Genomic DNA, 27,016 nt, shown 5'->3' on the forward strand with positions numbered 1-27,016 from the left:
AATTAGAACTTACAGTACCTGGCAGCCCTCAGCTCCTTTCAGTACTATTCCTTTTTTCTTCTAATTTCCACTATGTTGGGGGTGGGGTGGGAGATGCAGTGTTTACATCAAGTCACAAAGCAGAATCAGGGCTGCTGACAAGTACCCCAGTTTCTATTTGGAATTCATATGTACATGTTTTAAACGTTTTTAGAAATTTCTCTTCTTTTAGGTTCCTAGCATGCTTGCCATCATAACTTGATGGATGGTGTTTGTAACTATCTGAGCCTCTCATGTACCTAAAAAAAGCATTTTTCTAGCCTCCCTTCTAAGTCTTCCCTTCCCTTCCTTCCTGTCACATTTCTGCTTCCTGCTCTCCCTCCCTCCTTTCCTGGGCTTTTGGCATGGAGTCACAGGTCTCTGTGGCTGGCTACACCCTTCTTTCATAGGCTACTGCTGGACTATAGGTGTTGTTTCAAAATTGTCACCTGTGCTTTCTCTGGCTGCCTTCATCCCCAGCCACCTCTGAGGGATGTTCTTTGGGCTGAGCAGTGCAGTAAATCACCAGTTCATTTAGGAAGTCATTGTCAATGAGCTCTGAGGGCTCTCCTCCTAGGTGCCAGGCTCTGTGGTGGGCAATAGGGGACAAAGAAGCATGATCCACTCTCTTTCTTCAAGGTGTTTACAACCGGTGGGGAAGGGCAGATGGGACCCTGTGGAACTGTTAAGATATATATTTGCAAGGCTGTTTTCCTAATTTAAATAAGACTTTACCTGGTGCTGCCACTAAGCCAGTATGGGTTAAAGATTCTGGATTCCATTCTATTATTAGGCTTCTATGGGTATTTTGCTAATTTATTCTCTTCCTTTTCCTCTGCAGCACAGTCATGATTTGGCAGGATATGTATGAGGAGGAAATCTAAGCCTTTTCACTTGACCACGAGAGTTTTGTTCTTTGCTATGTTTTGCTCTCCTAGAGCAGGTTTCCCTTTCTCTTTGTTGATGAGGCCGATGGGTGCTTTGCTTCACCCTCAGCTGCCAGCTACATCCTCCCCACAGGCTGTTCCCCCTCCGGCTCATGGGATTTGGCTGTATCCAGTTCTGGGGTGGAAGGTGGGATTCTCAAAGCTCCTCTGATTTCCAGAGGTCAGGCTTCGTGATGTTGGTACTGATGACCTGGGATGGAACTAGAAGCAGCTTGGTGACCTGAAAACGAGGCAGTGTTATGTTTAGAGCTAATTCCGCCACGTAGATGGGGCGATCTTTGCCACTGTTTGCTCTCGGGAGAGCTGTAAGACCTGGCTGACAGCAGGGGCCGTTCTCAGAAGACATGAAATCTCTCAGATTTCACTTGTGCTGTAAGACCTGGCTAACAGTGGGGCTGTTCTCGGAAGACATGTCACGCCTGCGGATTTCCTCGACAGCTTCTTCGCTATGAAGCTCCAGCACCTAGGTCATTGTGACTTGGAAATACAGGCTGTCAGTATTGTGTTTGGGAACCTTGCCTCTGAATATAGGTGCAGGAAACCTGGATGCCTGTAAAAATGTAGACTTCCTGGGGTCAATGACTTTGACTGACTTCTTTCCGTCTCTCCCAAGCCTGGAACAATGCCTGGTATGTAGAAGACAGTAACTATTTGACCAGTAACTAGTTGACCAGTTGACTAGATGGCTGGGAGATCAGCTTTTTAGAACATAGGCTGCTGTACTATTCGAGTCCTTGTGGTACCTTCCTAATGGGTCTTGTTGACTTTGGACTCTCTTTCTGTTCAGTCCACAGACTCTTAGAAAGGCAGAGCTGAAAAGGAACCTTAGAGCTCATTCAGTCTAACCCACTTGTTTTACAGATTGGGAAACTGAGATGCAGAGAAGACAGAGGTACTCCCAAGGAGACAAAGCTAATGGGAAGAAGAATTCAAGCCTAGCTCTCTTGATCCTTCTGTTATTTCATTATACACTATGTTCACCTCCCTATAAACATTACTGGGATCTCTCTACTCAAAAACCACTGTCATCTGTGATATGATCAAACTTGGCCTGGCTTGTGAGGTTTTCATAAAAAGCCCTGGTCTTTCTTTTCTACCCTTATCTTTTACTGCTCTCTAATGCAAACCTTACATTTCTGCCAGTCTGGATGCAAGTGTTACTTCCTTCCCAGTGCTTTTCTTGACTACCCAGCTAGGAAGGATGCCCCTCCCGTCTGTATTCATTCACTCTTAGAACCCTTGGTTTGGAGCCTCCTAATGGCACTTATCATATAGTACCTCGTATGGTAGATATTTGTGTGGGTCTTATTTCTACTCAGTTGGAACTATTTGGAGGCCCAGCTCATACTCTTTTGGAATGTTAGAGTTGGAGGGGATCTTGGGATTCATTTGGCTCAGTTACTTGATGTTACTATGAGGAAGGTAAAACTCACATAGCTAATTGACAGTGGAACCATAATTTCAACTCAAATTTGCAGGTTTCTGTGCAGAGGGAGCTCCTCGTTTATAATATGGTGAAATCCAGAGAGGTCTTAAGGTCCCACTGCCAAAGTGAGTACGGATTTGGACCCTGTGCCTTAGATTTCAGGAAGAGAGTAAGAACTTGCAAAGAAGAAAAATCTCCTGAGAGTAGTAGCTGTGGGTAAAAGATAATGTTGCAGAGCCTGTCCTGGCAATGGCAGGCCACCTCTCAGGAGGGACCTGTGGCCTTAGCGCCCCTGTTACCTGAGATGCCTCTTAGAGTCCAACCATGATGTCAGTCAGTATTGGTCTAGTTATTTCTTGCTGCGTAACAAATGACCCTAAACTTAGTGGCTTAAAACATTAACATTCATTTATTTTGCTCACAAATTGCAATTTGGTAGGCTCATTAGGGAAATCTTGTCTCTATTCCTTGTAGCATAATTTGGGGTTGCTTGAAAGTTGCAGGTGACTCAATGGCTAAAGGCTGGAATCAGTCTGAAGGCTTGTTCACTTACATATCTGACTGTTTATGCTGGCAGTCAGCTGGGATCTCAGCTGTGGAACACCTACATGTGGCCTCTGCATTTGGCTGTGTGCTTTCACAGCAAGACGACTGGGTTCCAAGAATGAACATGTCAAGAGAACAAGGCAGAAATGCATGGCATTTTAATGACCTAGCCCTACAAGTTGCATAGTGTCTTTATTTTATTTTGTTGATTAAGGCAATGGCAAAGTCTGCCAGAGTTCAAGGTAAAGAGCTCTGTACTCCAGTTCCAACATAGGGAAGTGTGTGGGGTTTTCCCCCATACCACTAAGCAATTCTCCAACACCAGCTGAGTGTCCTACAATTCAACTCAATTCTGACACTGTCTACCAGAGATAGCATAAGATTCCATAGGTTAGGGGCTCAGTCCCATAAGACTGCCTTCTACTTCAGATGCCAATTGCAAGCCAAGGTTGTTATCAACTGGCTATTAATCAGAGGCTCCCATGACCCCCTCTTTGGGTTCATTCATTTGCTAGAGTGGCTCACAGAAGTCAGGAAACCCATTTGCTCCCTAGATTACCAGTTTATTACAAAGGATATTAAAGGATACAAATCAACAGTCAGATGAAGGGATACATAGGGCGAGTCCTGAACAAAGGAGCTTCTGTTCCTATGGAACTTGGGCTGAGCCGGGTGGCACAGGAAGCATTATGGCTCACTAACCTGGAAGTTCTCTGAACCCTGTCCTTTTGGGTTTTTGTGGAGGCTTCATTACATAGGCATGGTTGATAAAATCATTGGCCATTAGTGATTGATTCAACCTCTAGCCCCTCTCCCCTCCCTGGAAGTGTAGGGGTGTGGGACTGAAAGTTCCAACCTGCTAATCACATGGTTGGTTTTCTTGGCAGCCAGTCCCCAACCTTAGGTGTGGTCCAAAAGTCATTTCATTAACATAACAAAAGACACTTTTTATCTCTGACATCACTTAGGAAATTCCGAGCATTTTAGGAGCTCTGTGCCAGAAACCACTACAGAAACCAAATATATATTTCTTATTATAAATCACAGCATCATACAAGGGGAGGGGAAATAGTTCCCACTTGAGAGGATCAACATCACATTGTGAGAAGGGCACACGAGATGGGATATGTTGTGGTCGCTATCTTTGGAAAGTCCAATCTGCCACTCTGCTCTCTGGTCACAAAAATTCATGTCCTTCCCCAAACGTAAAATACACTCAGTCTTTTTCCTAAGATCCCAAGTCTCATCCTGTTAATGACATCAACTTGAAGTCTAAGATCTCATCATCTAATTCAGGTCCAGGTATAGATGAAACTCTTTGGGTACGGTACCTTTCATTGTGTGTAGTTACTTGAGTACTATTACTCTTGATGTGAAGACCTATAAACTAAAGAGGATATATATCTGCCAGCCGAAATACACTGGTGAGACAGGCCTAGGATAACCACTGTAGATAGTTTTCTTCAAAAAGGGGAAAATAGGAGGATACCCAGCAGTTACTGGTCCATTGTAATTTTTATATTCAGTGAGGCACATGTTGCCAATTTCTTGATTCATTCTTGGTTCTATTGCCTGGGAGTCATTTACCTTGTTTCTAGTTCCACCCTCAGGGTTTTGGTTCTGCCCTCTAACTCATCTTTCCTTTTCCATAGAAAGTAGTCCCATTTTTGCAGGTGAGTAGTTTTCTCATCTGCTTCATGCACATAATATTTCAAGGATCCAAAGTCTTCATTTTATATTGTCTCTGTTATTTTCATTTCCAGCTGATACACTTCCTTTAAAAACTTTGTGGGTTTCTTATAAATCACTTTATAACCCATTGCAGTAGACAAAAAAGTACATGTACAAATCACTTCACGATGAGCCCCTTTGTACTTTGGGTTCTCTGTGAGATTGTTATGGGACAACAGTTCTTAAGAGTCTTAGAAGCCTTATTATTTACAGAGACTCTGCAAGGCCCACCCTTAAGATCCTTACAAGACCTTTTGTCTGTCTGTCTGTAAAGTCTATGGCAACACTTTAAATCTTCTTTTAGGTCTTGACAAAGGATCTTTCAGTCCCACTCTAATTTTTTTTTTAAAGATTTATTGAGGGATGATTAAAGTACAATAAACTGTACAATTTAAGGTGTACAGTTTGGTGACTTCACACACGCACACACACACACACACTCTGTAAAACTGTCACCACAATCTGGAAGCTATTTCTTAATTTGAGAATTTTTTCCTGTCTAGAGAGACTGAGAATGAAACAAGTTTTGTTTTCTAACCTTGAAAGCCCTTTCTCATTTATGTTTTCTTTAAATTTCACTTGAAAACTGAACAGTTCCCTTTTTGGCTCCTCTCTTGGCAGCTAGAAGTCAGATGGCACTTTCAGCACTCTGCCTGGAAATAACTTTAGCTAGTTCATCTAATTTATTAGATGTATTTCCTATTTTCCGTGTTACCACAGGTGACAGAATTACCAGACTTTTCGACATTATGAGGGTCCCCTTTCCTCTAGCTTCTAAGCATTTCTTGTTTTCCCCTAACTCCCTCCTTTTAGCCTGTCACTCAGTGCCCTAATCAATGTTTTAGGATTTTGTTTCAAAAGCACTCTACTTCCAGGTACCAAAATCTGTTCCAGTTATCTACTGCTACATAAGCATCCCAAAATTTATGGTGTAAAACAACCATTTTATTATGCTCACAGACTCTTTAGATTAGGAATTCAGACAGAGCACTGCAGGAGCAGCTGGTCCCTGCTCCACAATGTCCGGGACTTTGGCTGGAAAGACTTCAGGGCTTAGGGTGACTCCGTGGCTGGGGGCTGGTCTTACCTGGAGACATCTTACCTCACATGTCGGGGGGCTGATGCTGGCTGTTGCCGGGACCTCAGCTGGGACAGTCAGTCAGAACACCTCCATGCGCCCTCTCCACATGGCCTGGGCTTCCTCACAGCATGGGAGACAGGAAGTAGAAACTGCTGGTTTCTTGTGGCACATTTTTGCCATATTCTGTTGATCAAGCAGTCACAGAATCCAGAGTCAAGAGAAGGGGTCATTTTGACAGGAGGCATATCAAAGTATTTGGGGACTATGTTTTAAACCATCGCGGGTATCTTGAGCATGGTTTCCTGGAACTGCGTTTCTTCCTCTTGGCTTTGCACAGTGCCTGGTTCTGCTTTATACAGCAGTCCTGTTTTACTGGACTAGGGCATTGGGATGTTCCTGTAAGGCATCGATTTTAACCTGCCTCAGAGGGGGCTTCTCCTTGGAAAGTCTCTCTCTGTGTTCGCTGCTGCTGCTTCTTAGAGGACTTGGGGTTCCACCCAGACAAGAGCTCACCAGTCCTTTTTGTGCTTCCCTGGAAGTCAGATGGGGGGCAGGCAGGTATGGCTTTGGTAGATTCTTAGATGTGCTTTCTGGAGGTGGAAAGGTGACTCAGGAGACTCTTGAGGTCATGGATGTGGCCCCACTTGGAGGACGAGGCTGTCCTGGACCCTGTTGTGGGCTTCCACCTCTTTGAGATGAGGTTGCTTCAGGAGCAGGATGGCTAAGTTGTGAGTGTCAGTCACCCTGACCTTTGGCTTTTTATCAGGACTGTCCCAGAGGAGGACATGAGGGAGTTACTGAGTTGAGCCCCTGCTCTGGCCTGGGGAACAAAGTTCTGGACTTGGTGATAGGACTCAGGCAGCCTTTCTCCCTTTTCTCCTCCTCTGTGCCTGGGAGTATGGCCTCGGGGGAGTACAGTAAGAATGCCATCTCCAGAGTTGGGGCAGTTGCTGAGTGACGGGAGGATGGTGATGCCCACTGAGGTAACGGCCCCCTTAGTCTAGCAGCCCTAGAATGGCAGATGCCCAACTCCCAGACAGTTTCATTTGCGAGCAGGCTTGACACCTGCTGAATAGGGATGGGGAGCATATTGGAAGCTGGGCCCTGTGTAACCTTAACCTGCAGACAGGCTCACTTCATGGAACCCTTGGCCCATCTTGGAGCCTCTGGGGCTATTTTTCTGGGCTCCTAGGACCTTCCCCAACTGGTCTAAACTGGTCTTCTTTGATACTGATGCTTTCAGAAGCCTGTGGCCAGAACAAAAGCAACTTTGGACATACTGAGTTCAGAACTGTCTTGTCATCAAGGACTAAAATAGCCTTCTCTTCAAAAAAGTCCCTGGGTGCACTTGACAGTATATGGGGCATCCCTTGGCACAAATGCTTCCTGCTGTGTTTCTTGAGAATGGCCCATGTCACTAATCGAAGAGTTGGGTCGTGTTCCTGTGAAAAAATACCAGAAGAAAGGGCATGTATTTTGCACTTTAACTCTCATTTTCTGTCTATGTGCACACACACTTCTTTCTTGTTAAGTATGTTTCTCTTTCTACACCTTAGTTCATACCCTTTCTTTCCTACTCACTTGTCTTATATGTTTGTCTGTGAGTGTGAGTGTTTATGCTCCTCTGTTTCTTTTAAATTTCCTTTGCATTCTCCCCCTTTTCTTCTTTCTGTCTCCTTTTATCTGTTTATCTTACTTCCTGTCCTGCAAATGTTGGTTTTGGCCAGTCATATGCTGCAGTGTTGGAATCCACGTCTGGGTTGAGCAGCAGAATTGGCTGCCTGCTGACAGGTGGTGGCACAAGTGCCCAGTTTCACAGTGTCTGCCTCCCTGGGGCAAACTCTGGGGTTTTAGACTGAAGAGCGAGAGATGAGAAGACCAGAGTCTTGGGTGTCTTTTAGCTGTTTTGTATTTACTTCTATATTTCGTCTACCTTCATGGGAACCATTTGTAAGTGTTCAAACACTTTTAAAATTTACATCATCTCAGTCACACAGCTAGTACGCGAGGATACTCAGAGCAATGTTTTCCCCATGCTTTATGGATAGAGAACGTGAGGCTCAGAGAGTTTAGGTGACTTGCCCATGAGCACACCCAGGAAATGATGGAACCAGGACCAGAGAAGAACCCAGGTCTCTAGACTCTTGCTCTAGTCTATGAATTTTGCCTTATGAGAGAGGGCTTTGGGGATTGACAGCCATCTTGGGCTGCTCTGAGTGCTTTGTGTCCCTTTCTGTGTTGTTCTTCAGGTCATATGGCACAAAGAGGGAGGCAAGGAAGTCTGAACCATGCCCTGGGCAGCCATAAGGAGACCTAGGTTTTAACCATTTATTTTTCACTCATTCAACACAAATATATTAATTTCTACTGAATTCTAGATACAGTACAAAGAGCAGGGGATATCAAGATTAACAAGACACGGTCACCAGCTTCAAGGAGGTCTGCTCATAGTCTAGAAGGGAGATAGGTAAAGAAACAATATAGTCCAATAAAGTGTTATAAGTACCATAATGGACATTTTCCTAGGCACAATGAAGGCATCAGAAATTGGCTGTCTCCGCCTGAGTGAAAAGGGTAGGGTCAAGAGAGATTCCATAGAGGAGGTTATACTTCAGCTGAGCTACAGAGATGTAACTGGACAAGCCAGCATTCCAGGCAAAGGAAATGAATGTGTGAAGGCCTAGAGGTGTGAAAAGCAGAGTTTGATGTGGCTCAGGGTGGGATGCAGGATTGTATGGAGGAAAAGACAGTATGAGATGATAAAGGAAAAATAGGTAGGGACCAGATCATGGGAGGCTTGTCATCCATGCCAGTGAATTTGCCCTTTATTCTGTAGAGAATGGGGAATTTCAAGCATGATCAGTTTTGTATTTTAGAAAGATGTCAGAAGATGAGAGGATGCACTGGAATTGGATTGAGATTGCAGGCAGAGAGAAAAGTTAAGAGATTGTTTTAATAGTCCTGGTGAAAGGTAAGATCTGAACCAAGGAAGTAGCAGTCGCAGTGCGGATGGTAAGGAGGGGGACAGATCTGAGAGATGTGAAGGATGCAGAATTGATAGGACTTAGTCATCAGGTAGATCAGTGTGTTTGGGGAGGGAGCTGGATCCAGATGCTTAAAGCCAAGGGGGATAAAAAGAACAAATCTGGACCTTTTCTCCCCTCTATGTAATGAGTTGGAAATAGAAGCAGCAGTAAAAACTAGGGGTGAAGGAAGCACAAAAAAGCATAGGGATGAGACCATGTGAGAAGACACTCAGCCCAGGTGAATGAGAACAAGAGCAAAGGGGGTTCTCCAGTGTAAGGCCAACCCTTCTAGATGGGCATTGGCTCCCCACCCCCTTCACTGCCTGTTCGAGGACATTCCTCCTGTGTTTGTCCCCTCTTGTTCTGTATCAACAGCTTTTCCCTCTCTACTGGATGTTCCAGTCATCATTCAAGCATGCTATACTATCTCCTAGCTCAAATTAACAAACAGAATGCTTCTATTACCCTGCTTTCTCCTTTAACTACCACCTCATTTCCTTGTTCTCTTTTTTAGGAAAACCTTTTGAAAGAATTGTCTGAACTCTTGGTCTTTACTTCTCTTCTCCCATTTTCTTGAATTCTTTCCAGTCAGGCTTTCTTTCCTACCTCTCCTCCAAAATCTCTCTTCTCAAGGTCACAGTGACCTCCATGTTGCCAAATCTAATGATTATTTCTCAAGTCTGTCTCTTAACTGGATTGTCAGCAGATTTGACTCAGTTCATCACTCCCTATTTCTTGCAGGTCTCAGGACATCACTCTTCTTGGTTTTCTTCCTTCCTCACAACATGCGCTTCTCAGTCAGTCTCTGTTGCTAATTCTTCCTCCTCCACCTGACCTTGAAACACTGGAATGCCCCAGGGTTCAGTCCTTGGACTTCTTCTCTAGCTACACTTACTTCCTGGATGATCTCATCTAGTCATATAGGTTTAAATAGTATCTGGGGGCCAGCCCGGTGGCGCAGCAGTTAAGTGCACATGTTCCACTTTGGTGGCCCGGGGTTCGCCAATTCGGATCCCGGGTGCAGACATGGCACCACGTGGTAAGCCATGCTGTGGTAGGTGTCCCACATATAAAATAGAGGAAGATGGGCACGGATGTTAGCTCAGGGCCAGTGTTCCTCAGCAAAAAGAGGAGGATTGGCAGCAGATGTTAGCTCAGAGCTAATCTTCCCCCCCCCAAAAAATAAATAAATAAAATTAAAAAAAAAATAGTATCTGTATACTACTACTGACTCCCAAATTGAAATGTATAACCTTAACTCCTTTCTACTAGGTGCTCAGGCCATTATCTTGATGTCATCCTTGACTTCTCTTTGTCTGTCGTACCTTTCATCCAGTCCATCAGCAAATCCTATTGGCACAGCCCTCAAAATAGATCCATCTCTACTGCTACTATTCTAATCCAAGCCATCCTAAGCTCATGTCTGGATTGTTGCAGTGGCCTTTAAATAACCTCCGTGCTGTCACTCTTGCATCCCTATACTTCATTCTCTGATACAAACTCAGTTCTTGTCATTCTTCTGTTCAAACCCCTTCAAGAGTTTCTGTTCTCTCTCAGAGTAAAAGCTCATGTCTTATTATTGGTCCATGGCATCCTCCATGATGTGGCCTCTGGTGCCTCTCTGACTAATCTCCAGCTCACTCCTCCTCTTCTCACTCTACTCTGGCCACACTGGCCTCCTCGCTTCCTCTGGAATACTTCAAGTATGCAATTGTTTGAGCCTTTGCCCGACTGCTCCTTCTGCCTGGAACATTCCTCCCCTGGATAAATACGTTGCTAACTTACTTAAAGTTATGTTCCCATGTTCCCCTGGCAGAGGGGCCTTCCCTCATGGCCCTTCCTATTAAACTCTAGCCCTTTATTCTGCTTTATTTTTTTTCATTGGCCCCTTAGTGTGTATTTGTTTATTGTCTGTTCACTCTAGACAAATAAAGCCATGCTCTCTCCCTCCACCAGAATGCTACCTGTAGAAAGAGACTTTTATCTATTTTGTGTGTGTGTGTGTGTGTGTGAGGAAGATTGGCCCTGAGCTGACATCTGTGCCAACCTTCCTCTGTTTTATGTGGGATGCTGCCACAGCATGGCTTGATGAGTGGTGCTAGGTCCACAGCCGGGATCCAAACCCGCAAACCCTTGTCCACTGAAGAGGAGTGCCTGAACCCAACCACTATGTCACTGGGGCTGGCCCCAAGAAAGAGACTTTGTCTATTTTTAGTATCTGTTGATCCTTAATGCCTAAGATAGTACTTGGTATATCGTTGGTGCTCAATAAATATTGGTTGAATGGTTAGAAGAGCCAAGGTGTGTTTCAAGCCTGGTATAGCTGGGAAACTGTGACCTGAGTAATAGGTGGCTTCCTTTGCTCCCATGTTCAGGGTTCAGAGAAGGTTGGCAAGGGGCTGTCCTGGGAACCCTAAAGAAGTGAAGCTTGAGACTGTCAGTGGCAGCTGGGAGACAAGAACCAAAAGAAGACTTTGCTTAAATGGTTGGCTTCCTGAGAATGCTTGCATCCTGGCACTGCCATTCTCTTGGCCATAGTTTCCCCTGTCCAACAGGAGGATTGTCTTACTTTGACTCCTAACCTCAGTTTGAAGAACTGGGAAACAACTAGAGAGTGAAACTGAAGCCTAAGAGTGAGCATTCTCTCCCATCCATGCCTAGGAGATGCCACCTGCTGTGTAAACTCTTCATTCCAAAGAACCAAGCATCCTGACTGCTAGTCCCCATTGTGTTCCTCCTTAAGCTTCCCTGTTCTCTAGGTAACAGATCCTCCTGAGCCCTCCCTCAACCTGGGAGCAAAGAGTGATTAAGTTGATTCTTGGGATTACAGAACTAGCTCTGTTTCCAAGGAAATGGGAGGCTCCCGAGATAGTGCCAGAGCCTCTAGTAGTGAATGAGAGAGAGAGAGCCAATCCAAACATCAAGACCTTGGAAGCTTGTCTGTGGGGAAGTGATGGAGAGACGCATGGGGATGGAAGGCTCTAGGCCAGTGCTTCTGCGCTGAGATAGGGTGGGCCAGTTATATGCAAGCCTGGCCTTTCCCACCTGCATCATTCTACTATTGTGGTGTAGTAGACGACCCTAAAACTTAGTGGCTTGGAACGATTTATTATTCCTCATGTTTCTCTGCATTCACTGGGCAGTTCCCTACTGGTTTTCCCTGGGCTCACTTATGTAGCTGGGTTCAGCTCTGTTCAAGATGACCTCACTCACGTGGTAGCTGGCTTTTGGCTGAGGTGCCTTGCGTATGCTCCACATGGCCTCTCATCCTCTAAAAGACTAGACTACTTCCTTACATGATAGTCTTAGGGCAAGATTCCAAGTGAGTGAAGGGGGAAACTGCAAGGCCTCTTGAGGCCACAAGTTTGGAACTCGGAAAACTTAATTTCCGCTATGTTCTATTGGTCAAAGCAAATCACAATGTCAACCTTAGATTCGAGGGGCAGAAAAAGCTGCAAAGAATTTATGGCCATATTCAATTTCCTCCTTACCCTCCCTTCCCCACCCTGAATGTTTACAATCCAAGGACAGAGGTAAGCTGTTTGAAAAAGTTTCCAAAGCAGTTTTTCTGAATAATCAGCCCCTTGTTAGTGTTAGTTATCAAACTAAGATTGAGCACTGTGTGTAGCCACTGAGTTCAACACTTGACGTGCATTGTTCTGTTCCTTCCAACAATCCTCTGAGATAGGCATTCTTTTAACCTCCATTTTACAGATAAGGAAACTGAAGCTTAGAAAGATACAGTGATTTACTCAAAGTCATGGAGCTTGTCAGTGGCTACACTGAGACCTGAACCCTAAGACAATGATGTTCTTACCCTCTATTGAGAATGGCTGGCCTAGCATAACCTGATGAAAAACAATAATAATGATAATTAACAATCCTATTAAGTTACACTGTATGACGTCATTTCATATCCATGGTCTCATTTGCCCATTATGACAACCCTGTGATGTAGTTAGAACAATTTTGAGGAACTGAAACTGGAAGCTGAGAGAGAGTGAGTAGCTTTGCCCATGATCACGTTCCTAATAAGGGATAGAATCAGAAACATATGGAGAGTAACAGTGAGTTTTACCCTCAGTTGAGAATCGCAGCCCTATGAGGCAGGGCCTTATCTATTTTGTTTACAAATTTATCCCCAGGATCTTGGAGTGAGTGAGTGCTGCCTTCTCTGTCATTAACCCAGGGGTGCCTGGGCTCCAGGTCAGCATGTATAGGCCCCCTTTTCCATCCTGAGTTACTGACGTGCATTGGGCCTGGCCTGTGGGAGTCTGGGCAAGGAGCACTTGCAGCTCTGGACCACAGATGAGCAATGATGTGAAGACCAGGACCTTAAAAGGAAAGGGCCAGTCTCTTCTCTATTTTACCCTTCACAAGAGTTAAAGCAGGCCAGGCATTAAGAGAATTTCTTGTGGGATTTCTTTATGTTGGAACTACTAAGGGAGGTTATAGAATCATTCTTTCTGAGAGCATGCTAGAATCAGACCAGAGTCCTCACCCTTTTTCTATCCCATCTATGGGAGCCATGCCACACCCCTCATAAGTAGCAGTGGCTCCATGGACTGGTAAATTCTCACCTTGGGGTTTGAGGAGACATCCCTAGGGAACATATATCAAAATGTCTGGAGAGAGGAGGGATATGTAGTTTGAAATGGCTTCCTAAGAGGTTCTGAGTCTCATTAAGTGCCTCTCATCTCCCATTAGAATGTAAGCTTCACAAGGACATGAATTGTTGTCTCTTGTGTTTATTCTTGTATCTAGCACCCAGAGCAGAGCCTGGCACATAGTGGGTACTCACTAAGTATTTGCTGAGTGAATAAACAAATGATAAGGTGTCCTCTATTAGAGCCATCTTCTCTCACCTCCCATTGAGAATAACTGAGACGTAGAGTCTTTTGTGTAGCCCAGACACTCATTGGCTTATAGGGCTGGACTGATGGCCTTTTGCATCCGTGGCTCTATAAAATAAATGAGGGATCTAAGACCTCTCTCGATTGTGAGTCGGTTGAGATCTCCCCAGGCTCAGCTTGGTGTATTACCCTGCTGCTGCCTCCCCTAGGGAGCACTGAGGCTAATTCTTTTCACACCTCCTTACTAAGCAGAGTCTCTTTGGTCATCAGCTTGGCTGGGCACCGAATTTCCCTCATCTGTGCCCATGTACACATGGGATGGCTCTTGTTTGACTTGCCCTTTTAAAAACAACTTAAGCATGTTGAGGTTTCCTGTTGATCTGGGGCAGCCAGAGGCTATGACCCAACAGGGAATTGTTGGCCAATCCCTGACTCACCCGAGCTGGGTTTTCTGTGTGTGAGCAAGCAGTGACAGCAGCCTGGCTCAGGGGCAGCTGGCTGCCTTCCTGTGGATGGCATGGCACTCTGGAGCCTGCAAACCTGGACCGCCTAGCTTTGAGGGCCATGGCATTAGGGTCAGGTAGACCTTTGTAATGTGCAGTGCTGGCAGAACCCTGCTGTCTTTGAATTCAAACTGTTTGGGAAGAATTCTGAAAGTTGACAGTGATTGCCCTAGTAGACAACTAGAAAAATGTACCGAAAAGGAAGTATGCTCATGGTTCTCTTCAGTAAGCTCACCTTTACCTTTTCCCTTCTTTATTTGTTCATCATTCACTGAGCCCTGTGAATATGTCCCTCCGTCTGGGAGAAATCATCGTCTGGTAGGGAAGACCAAGAGGTCTCCTGATACGTAGAGATGCTACATTTGAGACAGGGCTGTGCCCGGTGCTGTGGGGGTTTCTGATGAGTTATGTCTGGGGGCCCCGGGTGGTTCACAAAAATGGCAGAGGCCACACCTTCCTCTTTAGAGAAGCAACATAGTATAGTGTACGTTCTTGTCCTGACTTCACCACTTCCCAGCTGAGGAACCTTGGATGAGATATTTAACCCTTCTATGCCTCAGTGTTTTTCGTTTGTAAAATGCAAATAATTAGAGAGTTTTCATGAAGATTAAATGAGTTAATATATGTAAAAACCTTTGTGTAGAACTATTCCTGATATTCGATAAGATCTGTATGTGGATTTGGAGCTGGGAAATGGCTGGTGCTTGTTTGCTATGATGCCTGCTGGAGGTTGGAGCTGCCTAAAGAGTTGGTCTCCCCTCCCCATTAACCTCCTCATTGAGAGAGTAGAAAGGACTCTTTCTTGAGGGGCCTTCCTGATCCTTTTGAGACCTACAGGGATCTGAATTCTGACCAAGACCCAAGCTGAGGTGCAGTATTTTGTGTCCAGTAGCAGAAGTCTCAGGGGAGGTAGGGGCTTGTTAAGGAGACAGATCAAAGGGCTTGAGTGTATATTTGGGTCTACTTCAGGAAGTGAAGTGCTGGAGATGCTTTGTAGCTCATGAGAGCTGACCATTAGCATCTCTTCCCAACTCTACATTCTGTGAGGTCACACTGGTAACTTGAAATCAGACAGTAGGAATATTTATACTGCGGAAATTGGCAAATGCTACAAATCTATGCTTTCTTCCCCAGAGAGCTGATTGTTAAACATTTAGCAGCAAACCACTGGTCTTACTGATCTCTAAGTGGCAGATGGAGACTCTTGGGATTCTCTCACTTGTCACAGAACCAGCTTGTGTTCCAGCATTACTCAGGATCTCTGGGGATGAATTGGGCAGAGAGCCCCATTGAGTTTGGCCTGCTGTGGGTAAGGAGCTGTTTCTTTCTTTGAGGATAGCTTTGAAGGTGCGTTACTTGGACAGAGTACTTTTAGCTTGAGAGTGCTACAGGAAGGAGATACTGAGCTCTCTAAAAATGAAGTCTAGTGCCTCTGATTGTCAGGCCACTCAACTGTCATTTTCTCTTCTTTTCCATTTTTTTCTTCTTCTAGGTCTCAGTCAGTCTCTCCACCTCCAGTTCTCTCCCCACCAAGGAGTCCCATCTACCCCCTCAGTGATAGTGAAACGTCAGCCTGCAGGTACCCAAGCCACTCCAGCTCCCGGCTGCTCCTCAAGGACTGGCACCCCCGTGATCCTTCACCCAAAAATCCTCAAGCTTCCTCCCCAGACACTTCACCACCCATCTGTCCCCTCAAGGCCACCAGCTTCAGTTCTTTGGACGGAAGCCCAGTGTGCAAGAGAGAGGACCAGAAGGAGAATGTCCAAGAGGCAGCCCAGGATGTAGAGGGAGTAGCTGCTTGCCTCCCCCTTGCCCAGAGCACTCCGTCCCTGGGGCCAGCTGCTGGCTCACGGAGTGTCTTTCTGAACCGCACTGGCACCCGTACCCACAGCCTGGGCATCCGGGAGAAGATTTCAGCATGGGAGGGTCGCCGAGATGCTTCACCCAGGATGAGCATGTGTGGAGAGAAACGGGAGGGCTCTGGGGGCGAGTTGGTGATCAGTGAGGGCTGTCCCAGTGTGGGCTGTCCCAGCGTGGTGCCGTCTCCCTGCAGCTCAGAAAAGACCTTTGATTTCAAGGGCCTCCGGAGGATGAGCAGGACCTTCTCCGAGTGTTCCTACCCTGAGACCGAGGAGGAAGGAGAGGCACTCCCTGTCCGGGACTCTTTCTACCGGCTGGAGAAACGGCCAGGCCGGAGTGAGCCCAGTGCCTTCCTCAGGGGCCATGGCAGCAGGAAAGAGAGCTCAGCAGTGCTGAGTCGGATTCAGAAAATTGAACAGGCCCTGAAGGAGCAGCCAGGCCGGGGACTCCCCCAACTCCCCAGCAGCTGCTACAGTGTAGACCGAGGGAGAAGAAAGACTGGGACCTTGGGCACCTTGGAGGAACTGTCGGGGAGTGCAAGTGTGAGCTCTGGCAGCCGGGCAGGAGGAGTGGCTGGAGTTGCGGGGGAGGCGGGCCCACCCCCGGAGAGGGAAGGCAGTGGCTCCACAAAGCCAGGGACCCCTGGAAATAGCTCGAGCCCCCAGCTGCTGCCATCGAAGAGCTCCCCTGACCCCGCTGTGAACCCTGTCCCCAAACCCAAGCGCACCTTTGAATACGAGGCTGACAAGAATCCCAAGAGTAAGCCAAGCAATGGTCTACCTCCTTCACCCATACCTGCTGCTCCACCCCCTCTGCCCTCCACCCCAGCCCCACCGGTCACCCGGAGACCCAAGAAGGACATGCGTGGTCACCGCAAGTCCCAGAGCAGGTAACGAATGCCCCTGCGGTGTCTTGTAGCTGGGCACAGTGGCTTTCTTTTCAATGGAGGATGCAAGAGCAGATTGTAGTTGTGTGTCACTGTCAATAGTGCTTTATAATTTCTGAAGCACCAAATAATTGTTAGGTGGTAACATTAGTTAGGTGGAAAAGAGATTGTTGTTCTGCTCTTGCAGGATCAGGATACTTAAATGTGAGTGGGAGGGTGAGAGCGATTCTTCCAGATGCTGTGTACTGAAGATGTTGGCTGGTTTGGCCTTTGGAGTAGAGTCAGGCTGCATTACTTACCAGCCCTGTCAAAACTTCCTCAGTCCTCTGTGGGAAGGGTAGGGCCACCTTACTTTTAGATAGAATAGGCAGTTCCTTGAGGACTAGTAGGATCTCTACCTCACAACTACCTGAAATGCTGGCATTAAAAATTGATTTCTTGGGGCTGGCCCAGTGGCGCAGCGGTTAAGTTCACATGTTCCACTTCTCGGTGGCCCGGGGTTCGCTTGTTCAGATCCCGGGTGTGGACATGGCACCACTTGGCAAAAAGCCATGCTGTGGTAGGTGTCCCACGTATAAAGTAGAGGAAGGTGGGCACGATGTTAGCTCAGGGCCAGTCTTCCTCAGAAAAAAGAAGAGGATTGGCAGTAGTTAGCTCAGGGCTAATCTTTCTCCAAAAAAAAAAAAAAAGAGATTGATTTTTTTGAGTGAAGCATTATCTGAATACTGCATGTTATCACTAACACAGTAGTATCAACACATTTAACAAGATTTCCTCTTTCCTGAGGGCTGTCTAGCTGTATAGGAATCCTGGGTCTGTATGAAGAGGGGATCCTTGGATCCTGTGAGAGGAGACTGATGGAAAAAGGAGTGAAAGAACATTTCACCTACCTCTTGGCTGTGTCCAAGAATGACCTCTTCTGAAACTCACATTCGTTTCCTGGTTAGTGTCAGCATTCCTGACCCTGGACTACCTGGGCCATCTCCACAATTATAGTGACTTGGGAGCTGGAGCTGCTGCAGTTGGTGAAAGTTGACAGGCATCTTGTTCTCTGAATTCGAGTAGGCTGGGAGCCAGCTTCCTTTGGAAGGCCTATCCCCTCACCCTTCACTGCCTTTCTCTTCTAACACAAAGTCAGGTGGGCATTCAGGTTTGTTTCACATCTGGGGATTCTTCAGTCTGACCCCATTAAGGCTTCATCAAGCATAGCCTATCTCATATAGAAACTTTCCTGCCATGTGCAGAGAGGAAGACATGGCAAAGGTTCAGGCCCATGAGCCAGAAGAGCCTTTGGCTAAAGATAATGCCATGTTTTGCCTGCCCCAAGTGGCTCATTGATTCTTTAAGTCTTTAACAGCCTACCAAGAGTGTTTGCTTTGTCCTTATTCATCCATTTCTGCAAACATCCATCTAGAGCTTGCTGTGAGCTGGTCAAGGGTACACAGGCAAATAAGACATGATTCTTCCGTTCAAGAAGTTTGTGATCTGGTGCAGGAGATAGATGCACAAATAAATCACAGATGCTGTGCTGTGTGCCATGATCGGTGTCAGTGTAGGATGCTGCAGAGACCCAGAGGAAGAGACATCTAAATTAGACTGGGGACTGAGGGAGGCCTTCTCGTAGAGGGAGTTGCTTAGCTAAATTTAGAAGAGCAAAAAGCAGTTAGGTAGGTGAAAAAAGGGGGTGAGGGGGAGTAAATCAGCCAGAAGGGTTTACATATACTCCTACACACATTTCATTTATATATAATATATACACACACATATACCATATATGGTGGAGTCACTTCATATAAGAATTAACTTAGCAAATTTAAATCTGTGCTCTTGGAAAAAAAGAAATGGTTCAAAAAGTACAGGCTGTTTTATTTGCCTTTCCACACAGTGAGCATGTTTCCCTAAGGAGCGTGAGATGGTGAGTTTGTTTCTGTTGTGCCAGGTATGATTCTTATATTTAATATGCTTTTTATTTTTAAAAAAATACAAGCCAAATATTTCTTCTGGTATTCAACCAAAGAAAAAAATCTGTTTAAAAATCTGGGGGAGAAACTGACGATATTAGTCTTAATGAAAGACAGTGTGTTGGTCCTCAATGTGGTACCTCCCTGAGGGATTTTCAAGGATAATTTGGCTGAACATGATTTGTGTTTTGTTTGCTGACTTGAAAACCAGCTGCATAAGGTGTTGACTCCACTGTATATGTCAGTGAAAGCTTGGTCTCAGACCAAACAGTGGTCTGTGGACCAACATTCAAGAACCACTGCCCTCAGCTGTTGCATATTTAACCGGTTGAGCAGTCTGGGCCAGAGACAGATTTGGGAGTCATCATGGTGGAAATGGCAGATAGGGTGTTGGCCATAAATATTTGGCCCCCAGGAAGTACAGAGTAAGGAAAAGAGCCCTGAAGACAGAACTGCAAGAGACCCTGGCATTTAAAAGGCAGGTGGAAAGGGGGAATCCCTCATAAGAGCCTGAAAAGTACTTGCCAGAGAGGCGGTTGAAAACTAGGAGGGACTGTGTCATCGAGGCGAAGGGAGGAGAGTGCCAACGTAGAGTGTTCAGTTGTGTCAAGTGCTGCGAGTAGCCAGGCAAGCTGAGAACAAGCTGTGGCGTTTAGGACATTTTCAGTCCTTGACTTGCACCCCAGGGCTCTCAGGAGGAGTTGTTCCTTAAACAAGAAAGGACTTCATTGGCTGAAAGGTTCCCCAACGAGAAGGGAGGTGTTAATGGGTGAGAGGAGGGCTTCAATCAGTCCTTTCCTTCTCTCCCTCCTCAGGAGAACTTCTGGGACCTGCCTTGGTGAGGGAGAAGATGCAGATGGGGTCATCTTAGATGAGGGAAGTACCTCCCTGGTAAAGGAGAGGAGTAGAGAGTAGTGTGGGCTCAAGGTGTCTGAGGAGCTGGCAAGCTGTGGTTTTGAAATTCTACAGTACAGGGCAAGGTTATTTGGGGAGTGGGAAGGAGCAAGTGACTGGCTGAAGGGAAGCTTGGTCTTGGAAGTAGCTTCTGGCTGCAAATTGGCCTCCTAGTTCTACCTCAGAAGTGGGGTGATTTCTTTTGAGGGCTCAGCCCTTCCTGTTTCAACAAACCACCCACCACTAGCTTCCCTGACCCCTAAACACAGCCCTGGGCATCACCTGTCCAATGTTGAGCCCTTACTGCCTGTGCAGTCTGAGAGCCCTTGGTAGGATGCAGACATGATGTTGCGACTCTGAAGGCAGATCAGGCACTCAGTTCCTTTGGTAATGGCAGATACTTTTCAAGGAGGATATTCCCCAGGGCTTGGAGGCCCAAGTCAAAAGCTCAGACCCTAGAGTCAGACAGCCTGGGCAAGTCTTGCTTTGGTCATTTTAGCTCCCTGAGCCTCCATCTCCTCGTTTGTAATACCTAGTAGGAGCACTGTGAAGGTTAACGAGATAATACATATAAAGCATTTGACACAGCATCTAACACGCAGCACCGTTTTCAGTGGTGGTAGTTGTTATTGGTATTATTTGCAGGCACCCAGGCTGGGGCCTTTCAGACCATCTGTCTCTTCATTTGGGTGGTAAGTTTGGATCCATCTTGATGCTTTGCTCAGTAGCTGGTTTTGTGAAGAGGACTTCTGGTCTTTGCTGTTGTCCGTGGGCATTCCCCAACAAGGCAGCAGGAATCTCATTCAGCTGGAATGACTCACGCTCTTGTTATTCGCAGAAAGTCCTTTGAGTTTGAGGATGCATCCAGTCTCCAGTCCCTGTACCCCTCTTCTCCCACTGAGAATGGTACTGAGAGCCAACCCAAGTTTGGATCCAAAAGCACTTTAGAAGAGAATGCCTATGAAGATATTGTGGGTAAGCAGTGGCATAGGTGGTGGGCTGGGTTGTCTCTGGGGGCTGCAGAAGAACAGTAACAGGAGGGACACTCCCCGGTCCCACTTCATTCACCATGGGCAGACATGGCCCAGCTTCTGGAACTTCAAGGAAATGAACATCAGAGAAAGCAGCTTAGCAAAGACGAGGCAGCTAAGAGATTAAAGCCTGGCCTTGAATGAACTGAAACCCAAAGGACGTCTGGGACCACGAAAGGAGGAAACCACATCATCCCTTTCTTTTATTTTTAGAAGGCTTTGGAGTCCAACAGGTGCCCTTCCTTAGCTGTGTGTCCTTGGGCAAATCGCATCTTTCTCAGGCCTCTATTTTCTCTTATAAAATGATGATGATGAGGTTAACAACAACGACAACAATAATAATAATACTTTGTAGGATTATCGTTAGGATTAAATGAGATAAAATATATATCAAAGTACCTAGCAGTGCCTCATCCTTAATATATATCTCTCCCACTCTTCCCTTAAGGTAAGTGGTGTCAAGAACTGTGAAAGCATCTGAGATTTTACTCTGCTTGCAAGTTAACAAGTTTAGCCTGCTCCAGTTTCACAGATATCTCAAAGGACTAATTACTCGTGGCACAGGAGGCAGCATGAGCTTTTGTTCACATGGGTTCCCTTGCTCGAGTCCCATGGGGCAGTGTGAAGGAGGGCCAGGTAGAGGCTGCACACACAGTGGGTCTGTGTCCCCAAGCTTAGGAAACCCCAATCTTTTCAAAGTGCTGTTAGCAAACCTGCCCAACCTTTGCCCCAGAAGGAGACATCCCATTATTCTGGTCAGGAAACTAATCTGCCTCTGCCCTGGAGGGAGTCACTGTCTCTGTCTTCCAAGGCTGTTCGCTGTATAAATATCTTTGAAAAGATAGTCCAGAAAGGTTAATTCCTCTTGCTTAGAAGGTCAGAAATGTAAGACATCATAGAGAATTGTCGTCTAACGACTGGGAGGACTTGGTCTTGGCAAACTTGTATTAGAGGGTCAGTGAAAAACCAATAGTCTAGCCTGAGTTGGGCTTATTTTTGGCTTTCATTTCAATTCTGGGCTAATTCTCTTCAGTGGGGGCTTCAGTTTCGTTCAAGTCCAGTGTGTGTGTCAGCGTAGGTCACTGAAGAGAAGAGAAGCAGTGTGCTTGTGCGCCTGACCATGCCATCTCTCGTCTCTGTCTCTGTTTTATCTCTGTCTTAGGCCTTGAGGCTGGAGAACATGGTCTTAGTTAACACATTAGCGAAGTGGCCCTAGTGGAGAACCCTCCAGAGTCTTATGAGACTGTGGAATCTCAGGAAGAGAGGGTCATCTATTCCCTCATTTGATATGAGACATCAGTTTCATCGTTTTCTCCTTACAACTAGCTGGGCCAGCATTTCTGGGGCGACAGCAGCAATGCTCAGACCCACTATCCACAGGCACTGCTTTTCCACGAACACTGTGTATAGTATGTAGCCATCCCAAATTAGGTCATAACAGGAGGACTGTGGGAGTGAGATCCGTAGAACAGCAAGAATTTGGGGAGGGAGGCCTTTTCCCTCATCGCTGGGAAAAAGCTTTGTCCACATGGGTCACCAGAGTTGAGATCAAGAGCTGTGGGGATCAGAGGCACAACTCCATCTCCATCTCTACCTCTGTTACAGGGTGTATTCTTATTTCCTCTAGTTTCTAAGAAATTGTAACATGTCGTTGCTGCCCAGCGCCCTTGTGAGCACCCAGTGTGGCTGCTGCAGTGGGCAGAGGAGGCTATAGTTTTCAGCTCTCCCTCCCCCAGTATATCAGCCACTGCCATCACTGTGGTCGTCACTGTTCTCTCTTCTCTGAGAAGGCTTCGGCAGCCCTTTTGTGCTGCCCAGGGATTTCAAGTGGGGGAATGTTCTTGCATCTACTGAACTGAAATAAGAGAAAGGGATGCTTCAACCATTCCTCCCTTTCCCGAGTTCTACTTTCAGAGCTCTGTTTGGGGTTGTTTGGGGGCACTGCCTGGTGGGGGAGGGTTGAGAATTTTGGGGAGGCACTGTCCTGGGCAACAGAACTGTTCTCTGGGCCTTGTTAGGTCAGGTGAGAGAGAAAAGGAAGAGGGAGGCACGTGCATCTGGGCCTCAGCCTCCTCACTCAGTGGAGGGGACTTTCTGCCACTTTGAGATGTATGAAGAGGCAAGAAAATATAGGAGCAGTTTGGAAGCTTCTTGGATGTATGAGCTAGAGCTAGGGGTGAGGGCTGATGCAGGTTGAGCTTGGAGCTGGGGCATGTTCCTGAGCTGCTTACCTAACTTCTGGACCCTTGGAGCTTGTGCAGGGGGTAGGGGAAGAGAAATGGGAGGATGTGGGAGGGAGGGCAGGGCAATGATTCAGGCCTTGTGGGGTGGGGGTGGGATGGACTTCAGCATCTGTAGTTAGTTCTGTGCCCTGCGCACATTTTCCTCCTTTGTCTCCCCCGCAGCACCCCGTCTGAAGTTCGAGACCTGACCAGAGAGGCTAGAGGGAAGTACAAGGAAGAATGTCTCTCTCTCTCTTAGGTTCTGGTTGCTTTGTCCCTTTCTCCTTCCCTGGAGACAGGCCCAAGAATTTGGACCCCCCAGAGGTGTTAGGGGGGCCCTTGCTGCTGCGCTCTGAATGTCAGTTTCACTTTTTGCCTTGGATTGACCAGTGCCTCTGACTTCCCAGGAGCCTTCTCCTTCTTCTTGCTCCAGCCTGTGCTCTGTGAGGTTAAGGTCATTTCTGGTTCCATTTGGATTATCCAGCTCTTGTGCTGCCTCACTTGCGCGGGGACAGAAGGAGCTTTGTTTTGGGTAGGTGATAATGGGGCTGTTGCGGGGGCAGGGAGAGCTCCCGTGCTGTCTCGATCTTGGGGACTAGCTGACTGGACTGAAGTTCCTGCTCTGTTAGAGGTTGAGGGCCAGTTGGCCCACAGACTAGCATGTCTTCTCTGTGGGCAGTGGACTTGAATGAGGGGCCTTGGGGAGTTTGTTGGCCTCCTGCCCACACAAGGAATGATGCCTGGGGAACTGGGGTGGGACACTCCAAAACAGGCTGAGGTTCGTCCTGCTAATTTGCAGTAGGGTGAATGGGGGGTTCAAAAATAAAGTTACTGCCTTACTACTTCCTGGGGCTGTTAATTCTCGCCTGTCCAATTTGACATCTGCCCCTAGAAGATGCTGCTATTCTACAAAGCCTTAAAAGCGTTTGCATTCTGAGCCTGACACTTAAAAATGCACCCAAGGAAGCAGCTTGTTAGGGAGTTATGTGGAGTGGCCTCGGCGCCTGCCCAAGGAGCCTGGGCTGCATTCCTGCAGAGATTCCCACTCCCATCGGCTAGCTAGGGCTGAGGGAGAGTTTCCAGGAACTTGAGTGGGGTTGGAGCTGGGTACTGAGCCAGTCAGCCTTACTGCAAAGCTTTTTGAGCCTACACTTTCTCTATCTTCTTCTCTCATTTCTCCCCAGGCTGGGAAACAGTAAGAAACAAAGGGCACCTAACAGCATGGAGGCTGCAGCCCAGAGGTGCAGCCCAGGGAATGGTGCCCGGGCAGCTGGGAAATGGTGTCCAGGCTTGGAGGGTGGGTAACAACTGGCCCCTTAAGAGGGCTCCATCTGATATACTATGCGTTGTGGGAGGAGTTGGGCCGTTATCCTGGCCCTCTCTCCACTGTGTGAGGGAGGGGAAGAGGCTGAGAACCAGGAGAAGCAGCTGGTTGGGACCGGGAAAGGACTGGGGAGGGAAGCTGCAGACTCAGGGCCCTAGCCGTGGGTGTGGTCCAGGAAGCTTAGGATTCTGTTTGGAGAAATTCTCAGTGCCTGTGCACATACACACACACCCCTCCCTAACTGGTTGTTCCAGTTGTGTGTGTGTGTTTTGGGGGAAAAGGGTATTTGGCACATGTGGTTAATGACCAAAGGAGCTGTGGGGAGGAGTGGGGGCAGGGCCGGGTAGGGCTGGGTTCTTCCTTCAAGAGAATCAGTATGATAAGTTTGGGCTCTGATGAGCTCCTTTAAAAGAGTGCAAAGCAGAAATTCTTGGCGATGCCCTTGTCCCTTATCTCATCAGCAAAGCTGGGAAGGGTTGAGACCTCTGGATTCCCCAGCTGGGCTTGATGAGATGGGGCTGCTCAGGGCAGGCCTCTGGGGAAGAGGGCCTACCTCTTTTCTCTCTCCAAGAGCAGTGTGGGCCGCCCTCAAGGAAGCCATGTGGGCAGGAATGCAGGTGAGAGTCTTGCAGTCTGCCAGGCTTCCTGTTTCCCATCCATGCCCCTCTAGATCTTCACTGTGTTTCTCCACTCAGCTCCAGCTTCTCCAGCCTTGCTGGAGGGAGTTCCCCAGAGGGAATTCTGAGGGCTGTTCCTCAGCCCTCTTCCTCTCCCAGCTCTGAGCCCTTGCTTTGGTATTAATTTGCTCTGCGCAGGTTCAGTTTAGTGGCTCTAGGACTCAGGGCCAGCTTGGTCTCCACACATCTGCACCCTCTGGGCAGCCTTCCTACCTAGAGATGACTGGGAGTATCTCTGAGACAGCTCCAGAAAGGTAGTTGGGAACAGTCTAGGAAGTAGACCGTAGCAGGTGAACTAGGGCTGTGAAGGGCCCGAGCTCAGGCTGGGAGGGAGGGCTTGGGCAGGGGCCAGCAGTCAATTCCTGGAGAAATGATCAGTGGCCTGGTTATATCAGAGAGAATGGAGAAGAAAGAGGCTGGTGTTAGGTCAGGGCGGGCAGGAGGAACAGGCATTTGACGCTTTCCTGAAATTTAGTTCCCAGAGGCAGTACTAATCTTGAGAACCTGGTGTTCCCAACTGTTTTCTTCCAGGTGGTCACTGATGTGTGTCAGGATTGTGCATCTGCTACTTCCCTGGGTCTTTGTCTCCCAAATGTGTTTCTTGGAGTTTTGGATTTTGTATCAATGTTCAAAGCTCTGATTCTGGGGAAAGAAAGAAAGGAGAGAAGGAAAGAGGGAGGGAGAAGAGTGGGAGGGAAGAATGGAGGAAAAGAGAGTCTGCCTCAGGACTCATGTCATGGCACTCAGAAGCTGTTAGGAAGTTTAGAAACATCTGTCTAAAGCAGTGGTTCTTAATGGGGGGCCACTTTCATCCATCCATTCATTTGTCCATCCACCTGTCCACCCATCCACCCACCGTTCCTTCTTTTCTTCCTTCCTTTCTTCCTTCCTTCCTTCCATCATTCATCTGTCCATCTGTCTGTCCATTCATCCGTCCATCCATTTATCCCTCCATCTGCTCAGGGGACATTTGACAGTGTCTAGAGACATTTTGAGTTGTTAGAACTGAGGACATGCTACTGTCTTCTAGTGGACTGAGTCCAGGGTTGTTGCTAAACATCCTACTGATGCACAGGACAGTTCATCACAACAAGAATTATCCAGCCCAAAATGTCAATAGTTTGGAGAAACTCTGATCTAAAGGAGTTTGAGACAAGGTCATCCTCTAGGTTAGCAGATGATTATAAGGACTCTGGCTGGTTATCTGGCCCAAGGCAGTTTGGATTTGATGAGCTTGGAATAAATGTTCTTTCTGCCCCCATCTGAACAGTGATGCTCTGGTCCTGTTTCACAGGATCAGGAAGAGTGTGTCCTGGCATTCTCCAGTCCTTGATTCCCCCACCTCACCGCTAATGGATATATGTTGGAGAGGGACCAAGAAGTACAGAGTCTCCTGACTCCTCCCTAAGTGCCCACAGTGGGGTAGGCTGGAGAAAACATGCAAGGGATGCCAGGTTTGATATTTGGCTTCTGGAGGCAGGGTTGCTGGGCCAGCTCTGCTCAGTCAGGGCTCTGGAATGAAGACAAGTCATTTTCACAGCATGACTGTGTTACAGGAAAACGTCTGTTCAGTTGCTGGGGACTCTGCTTGGTGTTGGGAATCACTTCAGCCAGTCCCAAATCCTTTCTTGACCCATCTTTGACTCATTCGTTACGGAAAACTATATTGCTCCCGTGGCAGTCTAATTAGCTGTGACTGAAATCTTCCCTTCACATCTCCCCCTACACCTCTGTAAAGGCGTTTCCTAAATTCATTGTGGTTTTTCATGATGCAAATAAGTAGATACACAGTTTGGGGGGATCTTGACTTTGGAAATTGAGAAATTTGTAAACATATATGGATTGGTTTTTCTCCCGTGTCCTATCCTAGGAAAGCTTACACTCCTAGTGGCCTTGTTTCTAGTTGTATAGCTCTTTCTTCTGCCTGTTCCCTCAGAAGTGGCATCTGAACTCCCCTGGGGTGTAAGGCACATCCAGACATCTGTGGGGCTCAGTGATCACCAAGCTCAGTCCTGCTGCTGAGCAGAGAG

The 27,016-nt window shown here is 47.1% G+C and overlaps 1 protein-coding gene across 7 annotated transcripts in view; it reads left to right on the top strand.

The window, feature by feature from the left end:
- Positions 1 to 27,016, top strand: part of DENND2B (DENN domain containing 2B) — a 150,712-nt gene that overhangs the window by 98,835 nt on the left and 24,861 nt on the right. For 4 of the 7 annotated variants that reach the window (XM_046685297.1, XM_046685296.1, XM_046685298.1 and 1 more), the window contains 2 exons: positions 15,624 to 16,880; positions 20,571 to 20,707. In XM_046685297.1, coding sequence (XP_046541253.1) covers positions 15,624 to 16,880; positions 20,571 to 20,707 — 1,394 coding nt within the window. The remainder of the gene's footprint in view (positions 1 to 15,623; positions 16,881 to 20,570; positions 20,708 to 27,016) is intronic. The other 3 variants (XM_046685302.1, XM_046685301.1, XM_046685299.1) reach the window with 1 other exon arrangement.

Source organism: Equus quagga, chromosome 14, assembly GCF_021613505.1.
Source record: "Equus quagga isolate Etosha38 chromosome 14, UCLA_HA_Equagga_1.0, whole genome shotgun sequence".
Lineage (NCBI taxonomy): Eukaryota > Metazoa > Chordata > Mammalia > Perissodactyla > Equidae > Equus > Equus quagga.